This window comes from Nymphalis io, chromosome 19 (assembly GCF_905147045.1).
Source record: "Nymphalis io chromosome 19, ilAglIoxx1.1, whole genome shotgun sequence".
Lineage (NCBI taxonomy): Eukaryota > Metazoa > Arthropoda > Insecta > Lepidoptera > Nymphalidae > Nymphalis > Nymphalis io.
The window spans coordinates 3243622-3265551 of record NC_065906.1 but is presented as its reverse complement, the minus strand read 5'-3'; the positions used below and the strand labels follow the sequence as shown (position 1 = coordinate 3265551).

The following is a 21930-nucleotide window of genomic DNA, read 5'->3' as shown; positions in this document are numbered from 1 at the left end:
AACTTTAGGTGTTATTGCCGGGAACAGAAATATGTTAAACTTACGAAATATTTTATGAGACCAATTATAAAACAAGAAATAGTGCAAACTTCAATACTCAGGTTATAAAAACCCCGAAAAGTTTGAAACGGTTTCCCGCTTTTTATTAATTAATAAGACTACAAACCTCATACTCTCTGGTTTTATATTTTGAAACACATTCTTGTATTGAACATGCATGCAGTGCATACATATTATTAATTAGACAATAGATAATATAAAATTATCCCATTTATATCGGTAGCTCAATTTGTAAAGATAGTGTGGATACACGATAGTCCAGAAAATCATTAGGATAGGATGACAAAATCCAGTAAAAAATTGTTTAAACCAAGTGTGCAATAAACGTATGTAATTTTATAGTACTATTCATGAACCCCATGATGTCTTACTACTTTCCTATCAACGATACTGTAACATAAGATTTTTTATGTTTTATTTCTCTTTTATACATATATTTTTATTCTGTATTATCAATAATAATTATTATTATTATCTGAGAATCTATAATTAATCAAAGAAATATTTTATTTTCATTAAATATACCATTGAATGGTATCAAAATCTTCCACTTTCTGAACATTATTACAATTTATGACCTGTTTTATGTGAATAAATTAATAAACGCCGAGATGGCCTAGTGGTTAAGAACGCGTGAATCTTAATCGATGATCGTGGGTTCAAACCCGGGCAAGCACTGAATTTTCATGTGTTTAATTTGTGTTTAATTCATCTCGTGCTTGACGGTGTAGGAAAACATCCTGAGGAAACCTGCATGTGTCTAATTTCATTGAAATTATGCCACATGTGTATTCTACCAACCCGCATTGGAGCAGCGTGGTGGAATAAGATACAAACCTTCTCTTCAAAAGGGAGAGACATTCACAAGCTGTTACTGTATTATCATTGTTTGTATGAATAAGGTTCTTTATGTTACAGTACATCTGTATGAATCATTGTGCCTTACTTGTAAAAAATAAAATTCATTTTAACCGAAAAATAAATATGATAACATTAAATTGTTAAAAGACTGAATCATAAAATTCCAAAATAAAATAAACAAGTTCACATATATATTTTTTTATTAAAGATTAACATCAATGACTCGATAGAAAGTTCCTTAAATCTAACAGATGTGATTATTTATATTTTATTAATATATTCTATCAAGCTCAACATTCATTAAATTTTAAACACCAATATAATTAATTAGTGCCGACAGTTATTTATACGATATAACCACAAACTTCGTGTAATGATATTACAATTAGATATTACATATATCAAAATATTTGCTCTTACTAACAAAAAAAAAACGTCATTCAACGATAATCTTATTAAGGTTATAAAAAGTAACTTGTAGATTATTACAAACATTTCTCATCATTATGAAATCACGTCACATATTAATTTAGAAAAAAAGTTTAAAATATTTATCAAGCATTTATTACATACGGATATGGTATAGAGTAGTAAAATTTAAGATGCCGTTTAATTCAAAGGATCTCGTTTCTTTCATAGATAGAATCAGCAACATGACTTAAAAATATCACATATTATGTTAAAATAAATACATAGTTATTCATTACTTTCTAAAACAATAAACTTTTCACATTTGTTTTTTTTTTATTTAAAATATAAAATTCAGAAATAAAAACAATTACCAATTTAACATCAAATTCCTTTGGTAGTTTTTTTTTTTCAATTTAGATTAATTTATATTTTATATGAATAAAACTATTAATGTATTTTTGATTGATTCCGAGGCAGGATAAGTATTGATCTAAAACTGTTTTGTATATTTATATCATAGCAAAACCTTATGTACTCGTTTAAATTATATAATAATGTAATAAAAAAAGGGTACTCGCTTTTCCGAGGACTTATTCCAGGAGTTAAACAATAGATGGACCCAAATTATTCAAATTTTGTTTATAAAAAATATTTATATAGAATCATACATACATATAGATGTGTCCATATTTGAAATATATTTTGCCCAGTGGGAAATTTAACGTTAACGAGGGGGTTGGCTAAGGATTGTATACAAATTAATAATGGTCACTTTTATAAATTTAAACCTTCTCCTCAAAAAGGGAGAGGAGGCATTAGCCCAGCAGTGGGACATTAACAGGCTGTTACTGTTACTTATAAATTTATTGATATTTTTTAAATATAATTATACAACATTTTTTTAATACGTGGCAGAAGAAATAACACATTTTTATAACTCTGTTAGTGTATTACTTCGAAGCAAATAGAGATTTTTTTATCTGTGATCTTGTGACCTTGGTACATATGATTCACAGCAATAACAGTTTGCTATCTAATTTTAAATATTTCATTATGTAAACACATGGACGAGTGGAGATGAAATTTCCACAGCACACAACGTCAATACACTTTATATATAAATATTGTACATAGATTACATTTTTTTATAACTAAGAGTTTATTATAAATACGTAAACGGATAAGCAAGATTAATTACGTTAAAATAATTCGCTATGCTTATATTACATTTATATTATTATACATATATTTATAATGTTATAATAGTATTAGTTGATTTTTTTTTGTCAGACGGTTCGTGACGTAGACAACGAGGACGTCATAAATACATATACGCTTCAGTTTTTTATTAACTTATCCTCGGGGATCGGGCTATTGACAAATGCAAGTGATAGGATGGTTAGTTGAACAACAAACTTCTACAACGTGCTTACTAGTTCTTGGTATAACGACTACTTTAATTCAGCTAGTGTATAGATAGATAGACACCTACATTTTATAGATTATATACCAATTATGAAGAGTTAATCTCTACATTTTTTGTTCTAATTCAGCAAAGCAATTCTTCAACAATTTACACACCATCCTATCATTGCGTACAATACAAGCTGCTCATCCGGCTCGAAGGACCAAAATGGTCAATGTTAACAAACAGAAATTAATTTACAATTATTTATTATCTAATATCACTCGCCGTGACCTCGCAATGAACTCACCAAGCGTATTCAGTTCATACACTTCCGAGTTGAAATTATTCCAGTAGCCGATACATTCGATGACTGTTGTTCAGTTATGAAGTATCGGGCTCACTCTAGTCGCGCATATCTGGAATGTAATAAATCAAAATTTATCGAGAGGTTAAATGAGAGAAATCATTTGCCGATTTTATTGTCAGACCAAACTGTTAACAAATATTATCGTTCAATAATAATGTTGTTTAAGATACTTTATATTTAACTAAAATAACTGCCCTTACGAAACAAAAATTAGAAAAATATTAAGCTGTTCTGAGAAAATATAATTTAAATTTTATATAACATAAACATTATATTTCTTAGCCTTTTACAACATAAATAAAAAAAAAACAAACATATTTTATTATACAAGCTTGTTTACAGACTATTTCCTAATTACTCTTGACCTTGACTGCGTACCAACGGAGCAAATAATTATTCACGCCTTAGCGCAATTGTCACGATCACATGACAGTGGTGCTAGCTTTACAACCGCCTACTTAAAATAATGTTACCGTTTCTATTGTATAACGGAGAATTGTGTGTGTCATAGCCCATTACAAAATTAATGGAAATTAAAAAAAATACTACTTAATAAAATTGCCTGATACGCTTCAATACAATATTTAATATGAATTAAATTGATATTAAAATATCTTGGAACATTGCTGACCCTGATCGCAGAGCAAAACGAAGCCATCAAAATCCCTTTACAAACAAATAAATTATATAGGATCAAAAATAACAATTATACATACAAACGAATTGCGAACCTCCTCTTTTAAGATTCTTCTCTATTTTTGAAGTAAATCAAAATATACAAATCTCTAATGAGTTAAGAACTTATCTGGCAAATAGATGGTACCTACAACGATATGGAACATATCATTAGAACAATTATGTTTTTAGTGGAACTTTCATTGGTCTTTAAAAATAGTGAGTTCTGGCAGATTCTATTGACTTTTTTGCACCAAATTCTAATTATAATAATAACAATTTTTCAATTTTCAGATTGTGTTGACATGATAACGATAATTTTTCTATTTCTTTCCAAATTGCTTAACATAGTCATTTACTTTACGTGACAGATTCCGACACATTTAGATTTAAGCAAATATATTTAGCGACTAATTGGGACTCTTGGGTTAAAATTGTGTTCACAGTCTTACCTGCGCTGTCTTGGCCGCTACAATTGGAACAAATCATCGTGTGCCCTTTCCAGACGCTTCAAGGAGCTGTCCACCCGCCGGCCTTGTGTCAGCGCTGAGGGCGGAGGCGGTAAGGGCGGCGGGATGACCTCATTATAGGACGTCGAAGCTCCCATCGATGCCGATTGCCTGAGACGTGCCGTCGGCCGGTGCCTTACAAAACCGTCTTCCAAGTCTTTCACAAACCTGAAAATTAGTTAAAAAATAAATCTTTTTTTTTTAAGAATTGCGATTTTACAACATTAAGAACAATGAAAAAAATTGGAGTTTATATCGTTCTCTTTAAAATTTGTCATTGAAGTATTGGAAATATTTATATATATATTATTTGCTTGTTATTTAAAAAGGAAAATCCAAGTGACAAGTCGTGACGTAGACGTGTGACGTATTATGCGGTCGTTAAATTTTAACAGTTTTGCCTATAACATGTTGTTTAAGGAGTGATAAGTTAAATAATAATAAATGTCTTCTTCTTTCGCATGTTAAATCAATGATAACAGAGAGAAAGAAATCAATGCTTAACTAAACACAGTTTATAAGTAATTACCGTATTTATAAGTACAGTACAGTAACAGTAACAACCTGTTAATATCCAGCTGGGAATAAGCCTGTTAATATCCAGCTGGGAAGGCCTTACCTCCTCTCCTTTTTGAGGAGAAGGTTTGGAGCTTATTCCACCACGCTGCTCCAATACGGGTTGGTAGAATAGACAATATTAATAAATGTTTCACTTATTTCACTACGTATTATGAAACATAGTCTGCCAGGTCTGTCTGTCTGTCTTTTTGAAACTCAAAAACTACAAAACGGATTATCCTACGGTCTTCCCCAATGGACAGATTGATTCATGAGGAAGGTTTTGGTGTATAAATCATTAAGGTTTTGTGTAAAATGGCTGAAATATGACGATAATTATTGAAGATGTCAAAAAAAATCATGAGAGCTTAAAGAGGGATGCTTTACTGGCGCGCGCCGCGTAACCCAAGTTATATTGTCATACGATATACACGTGTCCTTATTAGACCCTTGTAAAGCCGCGTGGAAGTTATTGTATAAAATAAAGAATTAATTAATTATATTCACCCGCATAGTTATCATATCATGTTGTTACGATATGTTTATTTGTATGTACCATATTGCTACATTCATCATAATTAATTTTGATATAATATAAACATAACATTTATATAATTAAAATAACTAAACATGATTAACGCGGATATAAAATATGTTTGTTTTTGACGTAAATGGAAAATATCAATTAGTTAAGAAGTAAGTTACGTATTCCTTACAATATTCAAGCAAAAACTACGATTTCTATAATATTCATTAATATGAACAATAATGTTTAAATTTTTATTTTTAAGTAGAATATGGTCTAAATAGTATATTTATATGTTGCAGGCTTTTGAGATATAGGTTATGAAAACATAGTCGAAAAAATTATCGACCCAGGTGCTATACAAGCGTACACTGCCAAATGTATAACAGATTCACGAAATTTGTACGAAAGAGTTAGTGAAATCTAAAATATCTACAGAAATTAAATGAAAGCATATACATATACAATACATTTTAAATAGATAAATAAATAAACACAATACAGTACATTTAAAACAAACAACACGTTGATTGAGTGTTTTCCGTTTTATAGTTGTAGTTTTTACTTTACAATTTGAACCGGCAAAGGAAGGCTATCCATTATTGTCTACTGGTCAAAAGACTCCTCTGCTCCCGAGAAGATTTGGAGATTATTCCACCACGATACTCCATTTGAAGTCTATGGACATACAGACATACATGTAGCAGAATTTTATCCAACACATACCGATTTTCTCTAAATCTTTGCCTTAATCATGCCTAGCGGGACATTTATTTTAAACACAAATAAGAACATACAACTCAATTGTGCTATCCCGTGTTCGAACCCGTAAACTTTGGTTAAGGTTCAGGTATTCTAGTCACTGCGCCATATCAACACTTGGACCGGTAGTTTTAGAGATATAACAAGATTTGATTAAGCGCATGAGGAAACAAAGACGTAGCGGAGCGTAAGATTAGCATCAGTACAGGCGGAAGATATCGGTTCACTCGATATTTATTGTTTTATAATACTTGTTTATGATGATAATTCCTCCTGACCGATTTCGGCCACGGCGACCATTCTCAAGAGAGATTGACCAACTGCGCAGGACATATTATTCACTCTCAATCCGATGGGACGTCAATCAGACACGACCACAAAGATTTCAGGCGCAGGATCACTGACTTCACGTGCATTACGAGGCACGGGAGTGGACATTTCCAAATAACAGATTCCGGGCTTCTACTGACATTCTCCGACAGAAAAATCCAATAACATTTTATTGGCCCCACGACGAGACAAAACAAGACCAACGAGGCAGTCATGTTTATATATCATTATAAAACAGTCATTTCACCCGTGCAAAGTCGGTACGGGTAGCTAGTTATTTTATAGCCGTACATTCTCAAACGATTACCAGCTTATTTATACTTTAATCCAACAAAAGGGTATTATATCCGCAATTGTGACCAAGTTGAAGTAATTGAATAATTTATGCTCATTTAGTTTGTCATACATATGTACATTACTTCCGACCGCGGCATCGCCCACGTGGAGGGGATGGTGGACAGGCATTAGGCATCCTGTCCTTATCTGTACCCATGACAATGTGTGTGCAAAAGTTCATGATGATCGGTTGAGTGAATAATCCGTCAAAGCGTAACAAATAAAAACAAACTCCCTCTCGCATTTATAATAATAGTAAGGATACTCTTTGGTCCAGTGGCTAACTTATTAGGCCACGAATTCATATATATTGGGTTCAAACTTCAAACTAATAAAACGTTATTGGGGTTTTCTGTTGAGAAATCCTTATCCTTCCCATCAAGATGGACTACAAGGGAGGGAAAAGAGAGTGCACAAGTGTTTACGCACAGACTTCTTGTGCACTAAAATATATCCTACGTATTTGACTCTCTTGATGGCTGTCGTGGCCAAAATCGGTCGGAAGCACAATATCACATAAATCTATGATAATATTTATATGTCTCTTATCAAAACTACTATAGACTAATGTCTATCTAATATAACTACTTGTACTTACAAACTGGTATCTTGATGATTCTTCTAAATAGATTCTATTCACGTTTCCAATACCAATATATCCAAACCGTTGGTAGCTCTACGTTATGCACGTGGTTAATATAAAATTATGATTTAACAGTACCCTCACAAAACTTCATACGTTATACGAATAAGTTACGTTTTGATTACATTTAATATTCAAAATTCAACCAATTACCATTTAAAATAATATTGGGAATCATGAATAAATTATAAATATTAAACATGCTATTTCATATGAAATTAACACAATTGTTTAAAAATAATAAATAATTTTATTCGTATTATATGCGTTCACAGCTTCTTAATCACTTAAGATTTATGGTATAGAGTAGAATGTGCAATAGATATTAAAAAAAAAAACTAGCAAAATATCATTACAATGCATGCCGGGCATTTGCTAATAAACAAATAGAAAAATATCAAATAATAAATATAAACTCAAAACTAATGCCTATTTCAATTATATGCGATAAAAAAATTATATGCGACCAGTTCAACATAATCAATTAACATTTTTTAGAGAATGCGAAATAGGTATACTTGAATCGATAGACGTCCACTTCTCACGTTGTTCGTAATGTATTTTTATTGCATCATTGGTCCACGTATTAAAGTAATTATCATCTTAGTAAATGAAAAAAGTGGTACCGTAAAGTGCTACTCGTATCGGTGTTAATAATAAACTACGTGGTACAAATTTTTGAATTTGCCAATAATTATTTTCAGATTATATTAAAAAAAAAATTATAAATAAGGCACATAATATACCTTTTTTCATATATAAACATAAAAATTATAACAAAATATTGATTTTCATGGAAGAATAGACTTCATTACAAAAACATATTATGACTATAATACTTTTTTTCGAATATGATTAGAAAGAAAAAGTAGTTTACTGAGATTCTTGTCCTCCTCGGGCCTTTCTTAGACCATTAATTTTAAAATCAAGAGACAGGAAAGAGATGTTTGTTAAAATCCTCAAAATACAAATGATAATAATTAATGTATTATTTGTCATCGTATACCTCATCAAAGCCAGCTTAAAATAAACATCCTGCTAAACCTGGAGAACGCCTGATTTATTAACTGATCCATTTCATGAGGGCATCCGAGAATATCACGAAAGGACAAAGACACTATTTATAGACGCGCTGTACAAAATTAGGATCACACCGACGATTGACCACTCACGACATCCTAAACATAATCATGAATAATATGCCTTATTTCCAACGCAGTAAAGGTCAACGGATAACGGTTAGTTTAACCATTTTATAAATATGCGAATGTTCATAACCAGAGTCGTAAAACATCCAAAAGTCCGAAGTCTGTTATGAAAATATGTTTCACAGTTTCGGCGTCGTAAATTGCATCATATATTTGGAATTTGTATCAAATTTCATCGTTCAGAATTATAGTCATTCGGATTTTATATAATAAAAGTTTAGAGAGATAATCTTTATTTAATTTTACTTATTACATATTATATCTAGTACAAATCAAAGATTGATTAGTTAAACAATGCTGTGTCTTGTTCTTTCGAATATAAAATCAATAATGACAGAAAGAGAGAAATTTGTGTTTATCTAAGTTGCTAAGCAACCTTTATAAGGCCGTTATTCAATATGAATTTAATTAAAATATATTATACACTATATAATAAAATACAGCCGAGTGATTACACACATTATATGAACAACATTGGAGTTAAAACTTCGTATCTCACTTGTAAAATGTTGATATCAGACTTAATGTGATACGCTGTTCTGATCCATGTATCCTTTTAAAGTTATAATTATTATAGTCAATGTCGCATAAACATTTCTGACATATCGCAATCGTGTTCTGCGGAAAGTTTTGAATTTGTTCTTGGAGAATAGCTCTACTGCGTTTATATTGATTCTAGATACCAAGCCAAGATTGTGTGGTTATGCCATAAAGTATTCATTTTTTGATATTTTATTACAATATGATGTTCGACATTAAGTTTGTAAAATGAAGATTGTTTTTATTTATTAGACTTGTTGTTCTTACATATTCATACAGCTAAGGAATTTCACAAATGTTATAGATGACACATCCTTATGTGACAGTATGTAACATAATAAACTGGTGCAATTAAATAACATTTGAAATAAGAACAAAATAATTGGATTGCCTTTTATAGTACACAGAAAAAAAGGAAAAACTTAACAGGAAAACATTCAAAAGAAATTCTTTAAATTCTTTTTTTTTTATTTAACCTTTCAAGATTTTTTTATTGTTGTTTTTTGTATATAAAACTAAAACTCTAAACTGAAAAAAATCTTAAATTCGACAAACAACAAGCATTACGTAAAATAATAAATTAATAAACAACGGCATTCACGGTTCGATTACTTTAAAATAGATAAAAAAAAATTCTACTTTTGTCTTTTTTTTTTAAATATAAAAACGGAATTCATTATGTATTACGACGAATGAAATTAGTTTAGACTTGGTTTTGTCCATTTTTTCTCACATTGAATCTAAGAACCGTTAATGAAAAATACCTCTAGCTAGCTATTTCAATTACAAGAGTAAAGACAAATAAACAACTTTGACATTGTATTGACATGATATTATCTATGGTAATCAATATGGCCTCGTGAAAAAATGGCGTTTTGAATATCGACGATGTTATTATAGACGTGAGACTGTGGAAGTAAAATTAAAATGGATATATACGTAGTTAAGAAAAATACGTAAATTTTATGAGTAGTAGTAAGATATATTAATAAAGAACTGTTTGTATTGCATAATAATAATGTCCTCTAGACTGATATCGGCCACGGCGGCCAATCTCAAGAGCGATTAGCCAACTGCGCAGGAGATATTATAGTACACAAGTGTGTGCGCAAACACAGGTGCACCCTCTATTCTCTAACTCTCATAATCCGATGGGACGGTAATCCGACACAACCGGAAAGAGTTCAGGCGCAGGACCAACGGCTTTTCGTGCTTTTTTAAGCACGAGAGTGTACACTTCCAACTTCCAGGCTCCGGGCTGCTACTGAGAGTTTTCTGACCGAAAAACCCAATAAATTTTTACGGGCCCGATTTGGGAATTGAACCTAGGACCTCCGAGTCTGCGGCCTTACATATAGCAACTAGACCAACGAGGCAGTCAAATAATATAGCATAATATAGTTATAAACAATTCGCATGGAATATGTAAATCTAAGATACTATTTATCTCCACTCATTCTTCGATTGAAATAAGTTATAGTTATTATACCATATTGATGTTATGATACATATTATACTTATATTGACGACACATATAATGAACATCAAATAAAAAAGTTAATAATACAGTTCTTCGGACATTTTGATTGTTACTATTACATATATATTTCCTCACGATGTTTTCGTTTGTCGCTAAGCACGAGATAAATCATGAACCCGAACAGCCGAGCCAGCTTGCCAACTTCATTGCAACATATTCTGTAGATATAATTTAACTCTAAACGACGAGCCGATTGGCGTGGTTGGTAAATACTTGCCTTTTCACGCCGAAGGTTGTGGGTTCGATCCCCACACAGGACAGACATTTGTGTGCATGAACATGTCTGTTTGTCCTGAGTCTGGGTGTAATTATCTATATAATTATGTATTTACAAAAGAAAAGTAGTATATGTAGTATATCAGTTGTCTGGTTCCCATAGCACAAGTTTTGTACAAGCTTAGTTTGGGATCAGATGGCCGTATGTGAAAAATGTCCCAGGATATTATATTATATTATAACTCTATTTAGAGAAGATATCGTCGCTATCTACAATATTTGAGGATATAATTACGGCGACCATTCTCAACGAATAATAGTAACCTGCGCAGATATTCGAATATAGAGAGAGCACAAACAGGGATACACTCTTTTCAGTCCAACACGACCGGGAGTTTTTTTTTTCTTTATAGAATAGGAAGGCGGACGAGCATATGGGCCACCTGATGGTAAGTGGTCACCAACGCCCTTAGATATTAGCATTGTAAGAAATGTCAACCATCGCTTACATAGCCAATGCGCCACCAACCTTGGGAACTAAGATTTTATCTCACTCACCCTTCAAACCGGAACACAACAATATCAAGTACTGATGTTTTGCGGTAGAATATCTGATAGGTGGGTGGTACCTACCCAGACGAGCTTGCACAAAGCCCTACCACCAGTGAAGGGAGTGAAGCGCAGAGCAGAAAATTGACACACGTCGGAGTTGAGACAGACTCGTATGCCGTGATTACAAATGCCATGACACTCTCTTATCCTACACTCGTTTGTTTGCGTGGCGACTACACCTACTACTATACTACATATATGATAACATAAAAACAATTTATTCTATGAACGGGGCGTTGTTTTGTTTATTTTACTCCATATTGATTTATTGGTATATATACCATAGGTTCCGGTTTATATAGCTATGTATATACCGGGACCTCGTGATCGATTAGGTGGGCCACTAGACCAACGGGCCGTATGAAACATTTTAACAAAGAATATATTCAGTACTTACTCTCATATTATTCAGAATACTCTCATATCATTTAGAAGTTTTTTGTCTGTTATCTCGTTTTGGATTTTTTACTTATCCATTTCAATTTTGCAATAAATTGATTTGTTATAAAATACTGGTGCAGTAAAAAACTTGATTGCGTTGAAAAAAGTTTGTTCCCGTTATTATAAAGTCAGTGGTGGATATACCAGCAGGCTGAGTAGGCTTGAGCCTAGGGCGGCAGATTTGAGAGGCGTCTAATTTACAGATTAATTCTTTTTTTAATTATGTTTGTTACAACTGAGGCAGAGTGAGCATAAAAAAAGGTCTTAAGATCTTATCAATGACTTTTCCTCCATCCATTTCACTGTACATGCGAACTATATAATCCTTTTTTTGTGGGGTCTAAATAAGGGGAAAAAACTATATAGCCTATAATTGGAAAATATCTAAATTATATCCTTGTACTTAGCGCTGTAAATACGAAAAAATTAAGCGGGTATATTTTTCAATGCATAAGCACGGTACGGGCGAATATTTATATCTCATTGGTTAAAAAATTGCAAATAGCGATATAATACTATTTGGCTTTGTACAAAGCCGTCTCCGTAACAGCCTGTGAATGTCCCACTGCTGGGCTAAAGGCCTCCTCTCCTCTTTTTGAGGAGAAGGTTTGGAGCTTATTCCACCACGCTCCTCCAATGCGGGTTGGTGGAATACACATGTGGCAGAATTTCAGTGAAATTAGACACATGCAGGTTTCCTCACGATGTTTTCCTTCACCGTAAAGCACGAGATGAATTATAATCACAAATTAAGCACATGAAAATTCAGTGGTGCTTGCCCGGGTTTGAACCCACGATCATCGGTTAAGATTCACATGTTCTTACCACTGGGCCATCTCGGCACATCGCCGTCTGGGTAAGTCCAATACTAAATACTTTGTATTGTTACGTTCGGGTTTGAAGGGTGAGTGAGTCAGTGTAACTACAGGCACAAGACATAACATCTCCGATCCTAAGGTTGGTGGCGCATGTGCGATGTAATTAATGCTTAATATTTCTTACATCGCCAATGTCTAACACAAAAAATACCTTATTTTTCCCTTACGAATTCGGAACGGACAGCTAGTTTAAATATAATTTGACAAACGTCAAAATTTAGCTTGTCTCCACTCCTAAACAGTTACAACCTTTTTTCTGCTCACCTAAAAATGTATGTTGAAAAAAAAAAATGAATTGTCATTGTAGTTCGATAAAAGTTGCCGATTACAATGCGCTAACAAAAACGAAACCAAGATCACTCGGCGATATATTCTATAATAATTAAAAAATGTATCTCGGAAAGAAAACGTAAATTGGATATCTTATGTCCATGCGAAACCAGATACGCGAATAGATAGAATAATATCTTTAACACAAAATCATAATTAAGCAATCGTCGAATGTAAGCTTATGTAATTAATTGCTGCAATTATATAGATGTGCAGGTCATTGCCCGTTAGTCCTAAAAGTCTGGTCGAACGGCGTCAGTACAATACACACGTGTGTAATAAAATAACATTATATACTGTTACAATGACGTCACGTATACATAACCATCCGTGCGTGATATATCCATATTAATTTTAAAATGTGCTTTTTTTCGACTTTCATTATGTAAATACAATAATCAATAAGTTTTTGGGTTCAGCGGCACTCGATCGAAAGAATAGCGTCTATTTCAAGTTATTGGATCGCGGCACTCGATCAATATACCGGCTCAATGTAAATCGGTCTCTAAATTCATATATTTCGAAGATATACCTCAACTTTTCGCGCTGAGTATTAGAAGTATGTTTTCCCTTTCAATGATTTAACTTTAAGTCCGACGTCGTATACTCGACAAATAATATCAAACATTCACTTCGTTTACAATTAAACGTAGTTATATACTTTAGTTATATATGCATTAACGTAACGTTTTATATCGGTAATGTTCAAGCAACGTCTGTTTGTACAAACCTAGCTGATCTGACATTGACCTGACATGAATATTTACTGTGTTATCAAAATGTATCTATTTGAATGTTATTTATATATAAATATTATGTTTAAATAAAGAAGCATATCTATATATTGATACGTAAGCGAAAACTTTGTACAGCCTGTTACAGGTATGGATGAGTACGAGTTGCATAGTTAACTTTTATAAGAGGGTTGTGAGAAAGCAGTCAAAAAATGTATGACAAATAATATTAAATAAAATAAAATATTGTTTACGTTCATACTGCTAATGTGAAACACGTATGAGGTCAAACTTCTTAACTCCATAATCAAAACCAATAACGCGTTTCTTTAATGTTTTCTTGTTTTTTTCATTATCATACTGACCAGATTTCGACCAGCTAAGCCAAATACAAATCTTACTTGAATGAATTTTAAGTCTCGTTTATATTAGCAATGAATTACGATCGAATTAAGACAACCGGGCAACTGTTACTTTTATTCATAAATTATATATCATTTGGATTAAATACTTAAACACATTATAGAAACAAAATGATTTTAAATAATTCAACAAAATTGAGCGAATGTATATTTACTCAGTTATTTAACGAGTTTTTTTTATATAATAGGTAGGCGGACGAGCATATTATGGGCCACCTGATGGTAATTGGTCACCAACGCCGATAGAAACTGACATTGTAAGATATGTTAACCATCGCTTACATCGCCAATGTGCCACCAACCTTGGGAACTAAGATGTTATGTCCCTTGTGCCTGTAATTACACTGGCTCACTCACCCTTCAAACCGGAACAGAACAATACTAAGTATTGCTGTTTTGCGGTAGAATATCTGATGAGCGGGTAGTAACCTACCCAGATGAGCTCGCACAAAGCCCTACAACCAGTAAATAACTCAATTTACTTAGATAATTACTTGTATTTACAACAATATTATATGTTAATATAATACACACGGAATATTACTTATGAACGTGTTTTTGAAAATTAATAATCAATTATAACATTAATTAATTTGTTGGACCATCAATTCGCATCAGATAATAAAATATGGAAATATACCTTTATTAATAGAAGGATTTCGATTAGAGATAATACCAAACTTGTATGTTAATTTGGTTTACTGAATTATTGATCTATAAAAATATAGTGAGGACGATAACTTGTTTACAACGAAATTTGAATATCTATTTATAAGTTAATAACGTGAGTTTAAATTAATACTAATATTAGTAAACGCTAAAATAAATATCTGTTAAGTTCACGACTAAGCCACTGAATCGATTTTGATTAAATTTGTCATGGAGCAAGCTTAAATCTCAACGAAAGAAATAGGCTGCTTTTTTAACCTAACACCTATACACCATATACTCTGATAATTGGCAAAAGTGTGCCAACAAATGAGGTTGGCAATATTATTATTTTTATTTTTATCCTTTTTGTTATATTAGCCGGGAGGGCAAATGACTCTACTCCACCTGATGGTAAGTGGTAGTAGAGTCCCAACGCGACGACGGCCAGTACAGTCGGGAAGAATGTTCTGCACTAGCCGCTTTCGCATTGCCGTCCCGCAAGATGCCTCGTTTGAAGGAACCCGGGTTGAAAGAATATCTATAAATTATTATTATATATTTATCTATAAACTGTTGAAAATTGTTACGTTATCCGCCCGCGAATTTAAAGATGGAGGCCCCTTAGTACCTTTGTCAGGTCCTTTTCTGTACCCCTGACAACGTGTTTGCAAAAATATCACGATGATCGGTTATTTAAGTAAAAACGTGAAAACGCAACAAACGAACTAAAAAATCTCACTATCATTTACAATATTATTTAGGATTAATATATATAAGAAATATTAGTAAAATAATTTAGTAGAAATATACAGTTTCTAATTAGAAAAACCAATTTGCATTAGATGTCTCAAAATGACAACTGGGCCTATCACCTGATCTTATCTCTGTATGTCTGTATCAATTACACTTGCACAAAGTTACTAACAGAAAGTGTTCTTATTAAATATGAATATTATTCAAAACAATTGCTACTGTTTCACAAAGCGATCATTTACAAGGCTAAATATAAATGATTTTTCTTAATATTGTATTTTAAAATCCTATTGAAAATTGTCTATTTGACAAAACGAATAATCTAGAATAGTGTCTAAATATGTAGAACACACGGTTTAGCCATATAGCACTAAAAACGCATTAAATATGATCAATTGACTAGTACGGAAATGGGAAAGGCACTTACGCCATAGTCACGTGAACGGCAGCGCCGGCTCATAGAAAGTAACGTTCTCACCGCAACATGCACCGGTCAGAAAGAGACAGGTTCAAAGAAAGTGCGAAATAAAAATTGAATAATCAAAAAATTTATTAAAGCATTTTGTAAACAATAACATTTTGTTTACAAAAGTATTGTGTTTTTTTTTTTTTTGTTTGGGTTTAATTTTTAAATCGTTTAATTATTTTCACTAACCGAAATAAGTCCTTATGTGATAAGTGACACGTTAAAATAATGTCTGGTGTTTTGATTACATATAATTATACTAAAATAAATAATAAACCAGGTTTTAACTTGGATAAGCATCTCTTAGATTTTATTCATTGATCTGTATTTATTATTAATCTCATGCTCAATGGTGCACAAAAACATTATAACAAAACCACAATATGTATCCACCAACTCGCGTAGGACCATTGTGGTGGAATGAACTCTAAACCGTGAGACCTTTTACTGTGTACATTTACATATTAACAAAATTGGTAAAGGCACCTACAATTTTTCAGTATAATTTATCAAGTCAAAAACAGATAGTAGACCAAATTTTTAGAAGGCCAAAAATGCCTTCACACCATATTTTATGGATGTCTACAGGAACTGCTAATTTGCTTAAAAGGATCAATTTTTCAGGAGACTAAGTACATTATAGGACATATTAACTAAATATTGTGAGATACTATTGTTGAACAAATATCTAATTAACAAAACAGATATCTTTTTAACATGTTTAAGCATTTCTAATTTTATATACTATAAATTGATCACAAACACACACAAATTCACAAACATGCACACAAGCACAGTTAATATTTAGAATATCCAGTAGGTACCTACTCTCAAACCAAATATTTCTTATCAGTATATAAACATAATTATCAGGAGTAAGCTCTAGTACTTATGTATTTATTTAATACAAACTTATCTCCTGAATATATTTTTTATATGATGAAATATATTTAGTGATGAATGAATTTCATATAGAAATAAAAGAAATCTTACTTAATAATTCATGTATAGTTGAATTAGAAACATAACATAAAACTGTCTCCACAAAAGGAAAATATACAGCTATTGAAATTAGTGAGCAAAAATATATAACAATATTATGTAATATTTGGACACTTTTTGAAGAACTGCAAACAGTTGCAAACACCGAAATTGCCAACTACTTCAATGGAAATGCACTACTTTATTATAATTGAGATCAATACCCTATAAGTGGAACATGCAGATAAAAACAAATGTTTTAAGTAGCTTATAAATATAATGATATTTAAATATTATACCAACGATAGAACAGTGGTTATTATATAAAGAAAATTTTGTAGAAAGTAAATTTCAAAAGCAGGGTTTTTATTTAAATTTGTATTATTTTATTTGTAATTTGCATTATATCTTTGTATACAATTTACAACCCATTAACCAGATAAGGAATTAAAAAGAAAGTATATTGTAGTAAATATATTAAAACTGCAACTTATATTTTAGTTGAATGTGATGCATATTTCATGGTATAATTCATTATTGAGCATCTAATGATATAATTGAAAGTAAAGTTAAGTAAATATTAAAAATAGTACTAACTCACTGTTCTCCTTGGTTTTCTCTACATGCTTCTTGATGTTAGCAATGGAAGAGTCCAATCTGTTGAGGAAATTATCGAAGGACTCTTTTTCATCTGGACTCCCTGGTGAAAAGTCTCTAGTTGGCATACCAGCGATAGATGCACGATGACTCGGCGGAGCAAGCTCTGTGACCCTCTCGCCGTTCTCGTAAAATGGAGAATCTTTGGTCACTGGGATCAACAAATATTCTCTCAAAAACAAACTATCCGTAGTAAACAACCGGTTGGCTCGCCTTATTTTTTCCATCTACAACCATACAACAAATCCACTTTATAATCAAACCACAAAATAAACCTAATCTCGTCACAATTATTATGATTTTCACACACTTACAGTAACACCATATTTCAAAGCAATTCCTTGTAAAGTGTCACCCTTTGCCATCACATGTTTAATATATTCTTCGTTCCTTTTCATATGGTTGCATGTACTCCCATACTTTTTTAAAGGTCGAGCAGATTCCCGAATTGAAATTCGCTCATCAAAAAGACGATCCTCCTCCATTTTTGACGTAAAACAAAATGACATGATTACATGAATAACAAAAAACTCAAAGCAATGAATATAGCTATGTTACGACGACATGAAGCTAGTAACAGAAATGTTGCACAGATAATGAAATAATATTGAAAATGCTTATCATTTTGTTATTGCAAACAAAAAATAACAAAAATCGCGAAATACATTTTAGACTATTTTTTTCGTTTAAATAAAGACTTATAAATTTTCATTGTTTAATAAAATGTCAAACAGATGGCAGTGTTAATCAATTGTCAAAAATTTCAGTCACTCATCATTCTTTACTCATTCAATACGCAACCAACGAATTTCGTTTCGTTCGGTCAATCAATCAGTCCTTCGGCACAGTTGGTGGTGAGTGGTTTGTGTCTGTGACATTTAAAAATAATAATAATAGAGTTGTTATGAACTAATTAATGATTTGTGTCGTCGTATATTTTGTGAATATTATTAGGTGTTGAACAATTCTTTAGTTTTAAAAAATAAAGTTTTACAAAAGTGCTTTGTTAAGTTAGAATTTAAATTTTATTTGTACTCACATGTGATCAATACAATAATAAAATTATCGTTGTTGATTTCTTCGTTAATGAGGGTAAGTATGAATGAAATGTGTGTTTTTTAAGCGAATTATATATTTATCTTTGATAAAATAATTAGAAGCATGAGCAAATAAATAACATGTCAGTGTACCTTCGCCCCTGTACTAGCCGCCCTTCCCGGGTCGTCACTGGTGAAAACATTATTGCTACTTGCGAGGGTTGAGCAGCGGGCGCAGTCTCGTAGACTGGGCAATTTTTATTAGTGTGAAGCCATATTTTCGGGGCTTTGCATGTTAACGGGTGTAACTCTAATGGTGAATTTCTACGTAATAAAGAGGATATACGATTACTTATTTACTATTTATGCAACATCTTCTTCATTTAAATGAATCTTATATGATTATATCCAAAATTGTAAACAAGTATGCTCGTATTTTAATTTCCTTCAATTCAAAAACTTGCTCAAAGTAAACAATACCGTCGAATTGTTTCAGAACATTTTTTTTTAATTTAAACGACAGTCCCACGTCACAACTGATCTAGACAAAACACAATTCATCTTTAAACCTTATTTTTCACTTAACCCTGTAAACTATTTAAAACATATATTGTACGTTACAAAATTCAGTACATTAACAATGACTCAGATATAATAATTTTATATTTTTTAAATAGTGTAAGTATTTATTAACTTCCTAATCTCACAATTGCAATAAAAGTAACCAAACATAGATAAAAGATACATAGTCGTTAGAATGTACATATGTGTATCGATTCTCCTTTAATGCAAGTTTACGTTTCGGCTTTCGAGAGCTGCATTGTGTATGCCATGCAATTTTGATCGCGTCTTGGATATAGTAAAAATATTAATACTGAAGTGGTAAACTGTCTTGGGTTGTGGTTTATGATAATACTATAATAACTTACCTTACGTAATATTTACGGCATTAATGTATCGCATCTGTGAAGCTATTAGAAGCTTCAACAAAATTGAACGAAACACAAAAAGAACATCTCGATTTTGAAACGTCGAAAGTGACCAATGTCTATTTGCGACATTAACTACAATAAGATTCGAATTTGTATCTTATATAACTTTCTTCTGCTTTGCTAAATGTACCTAAAAAAAAAAACATTCAATTATGAAAAGAACGTAATGCCGCCAATATTTTCGAAATTCGAAATGTAGATCTCGTCGAATGGTCCTACAAAATAATTATTGTCTTTTGATAAAAACATCCGTTGAAATCGATTTTTTTATATACTCTGTCTATTGATTTAAATAAGGGCTATAATTGAATATCACGTATACGATGAATAGGGAGGGAATTTTTGTTTTAATCGATGCAATCACGGTTGACGTCACACGATACTGCATCAAAGCTTTGCAAGCCATTGTTAACAACCAAGTGCAGATGGTTTTTATATAGACTACAAAATTAGTACTTCGATGTGTCCTTATTTAAACCCTGTTAACTGACAACTGTAATTTGCTATGTTTTAATACTAAGTAATTACTTAAGTAGTTATCTTGTCAGAAATTAACTTATTTGGGGATAAATACGACTTTTCAAACAAGCAAAATAAATACATTAGTATTTTATTAGATCGCTAAACTAGTTTGACAGAGCCATAAGTTATTCTATCTGTGTGAACCGTACACCAGGAAGAGGTATAATGCAACAGAATAAAAATGACTATCTCGTCAAAATACATCCATAATAGCAATAACAAGAATAGCTACTTAAGTCATTTCTGTTAAACAAATCGGTAATTAAATTATGAAATTACCGTAAATAACGACAAAATGACTCACATTTCTACAAATACTATGGTCCCTTTCACTTGAATGAATAAATATAACAAAAAGCGGGAAGAAAAATGTAATGCGCGTGAGTCACGGAATGTAAGAACAAGGTTGGAGCGACAAGTTGTAATGACGCACGTCTGACACTTGATTTGAGGAATCCCTCGCTTATCTTATGAAGTAATCTGTGGGAGATTAATAACCATGATTTCGTTATTTTTTAAAGCTGTATAAGGTTTCATTGTCAAACTCAAACCCCTCTTGCGATGTCCATCAGTCCTATATAATACACAGATTATAAAGTATTGAATTAATTTTGGATTTTTTATCGTTTCTTCGTAGATATTTTAATATTTATCCAGAGAAGATTACACCTTAATTCGATTTTGATACTTGGTTGTATATTTTTTTCCTATATCTATGATTATATTGACTGCTTAAATCGAAAAATAGTACCCGTAATAAATTGAATTAGTTATATTAAACTATAATTATTAATAACATTATACAAACCATAAAAATACCAACCTAATATAAAAATAATAAACCGAAAAAACTAAACTGCAGTCAGTTGTAGCAAGCAGTGTAATAAATTTGATTTATGTCCAAAACATTTCAAACACCGTACACGACATATTTTTAAGTGACGTCAAAAAACCGGTACTAAAAAAGCCGTGCTCTTATTGAGCTCAGTACCAAATATTTGTTACCGTTTGCTTGACTTTTAATATTACGCTAATAAAAAAAATATTGAGGTGGGTCGAATATTCATCACGTATCGGGCCTAATTATTCGCTAAAAAAATGGCAATTACGCTGAACTGTATATCACATTATATAAGAACCTCGTATCCTAAAGAAACGATAGAATTTTAAGAAAATGATAAAAAAATATAATATTCAAATTAAGTAGCGATAACAAGACTAATAAGAACGCAACCTTTTATTTATTACGTACGTCAAGTCTTTCGAAGATCCGTACAACGAATTCCGAGAAAAAAACTTGATCATAATATCGTTGTGCGAGTGCTGATTCTGCGGTGACGCGAATCTTGGTATCCGCATATGAATGGACACAACCCTGACCTTGTTAATAACAACATGTCCTTTGACTAATAAATTGTCGCATTTCATAACATAACCTATTCTACAAAGTAATTTGTAATGGGAGCCAAGTATAACTACTATTTTTTATCAGTTCTAATCAACG

General features: G+C 31.8%; 2 protein-coding genes across 2 annotated transcripts in view; one reads left to right on the top strand and one right to left on the bottom strand.

The window, feature by feature from the left end:
* Nucleotides 1-1121: 1121 nt before the first annotated feature.
* Nucleotides 1122-18401, bottom strand: LOC126775782 (lysM and putative peptidoglycan-binding domain-containing protein 2). Its single transcript, XM_050497871.1, has 4 exons — nucleotides 18190-18401; nucleotides 17816-18102; nucleotides 4235-4459; nucleotides 1122-3156 (listed from the first exon to the last, which is right to left on the bottom strand). The coding sequence occupies exons 1-3, from the start codon at nucleotides 18382-18384 to the stop codon at nucleotides 4252-4254; spliced, it is 690 nt and encodes a 229-aa protein (XP_050353828.1). The 5' UTR covers nucleotides 18385-18401; the 3' UTR covers nucleotides 1122-3156; nucleotides 4235-4251.
* Nucleotides 18402-18724: 323 nt separating this feature from the next.
* LOC126775755 (myosin-I heavy chain) overlaps nucleotides 18725-21930 on the top strand; it is an 87023-nt gene continuing 83817 nt past the window's right edge. Inside the window, exon 1 of the mRNA XM_050497835.1 lies at nucleotides 18725-18967. The gene's annotated coding sequence lies outside the window, so the exon portion shown is untranslated. The remainder of the gene's footprint in view (nucleotides 18968-21930) is intronic.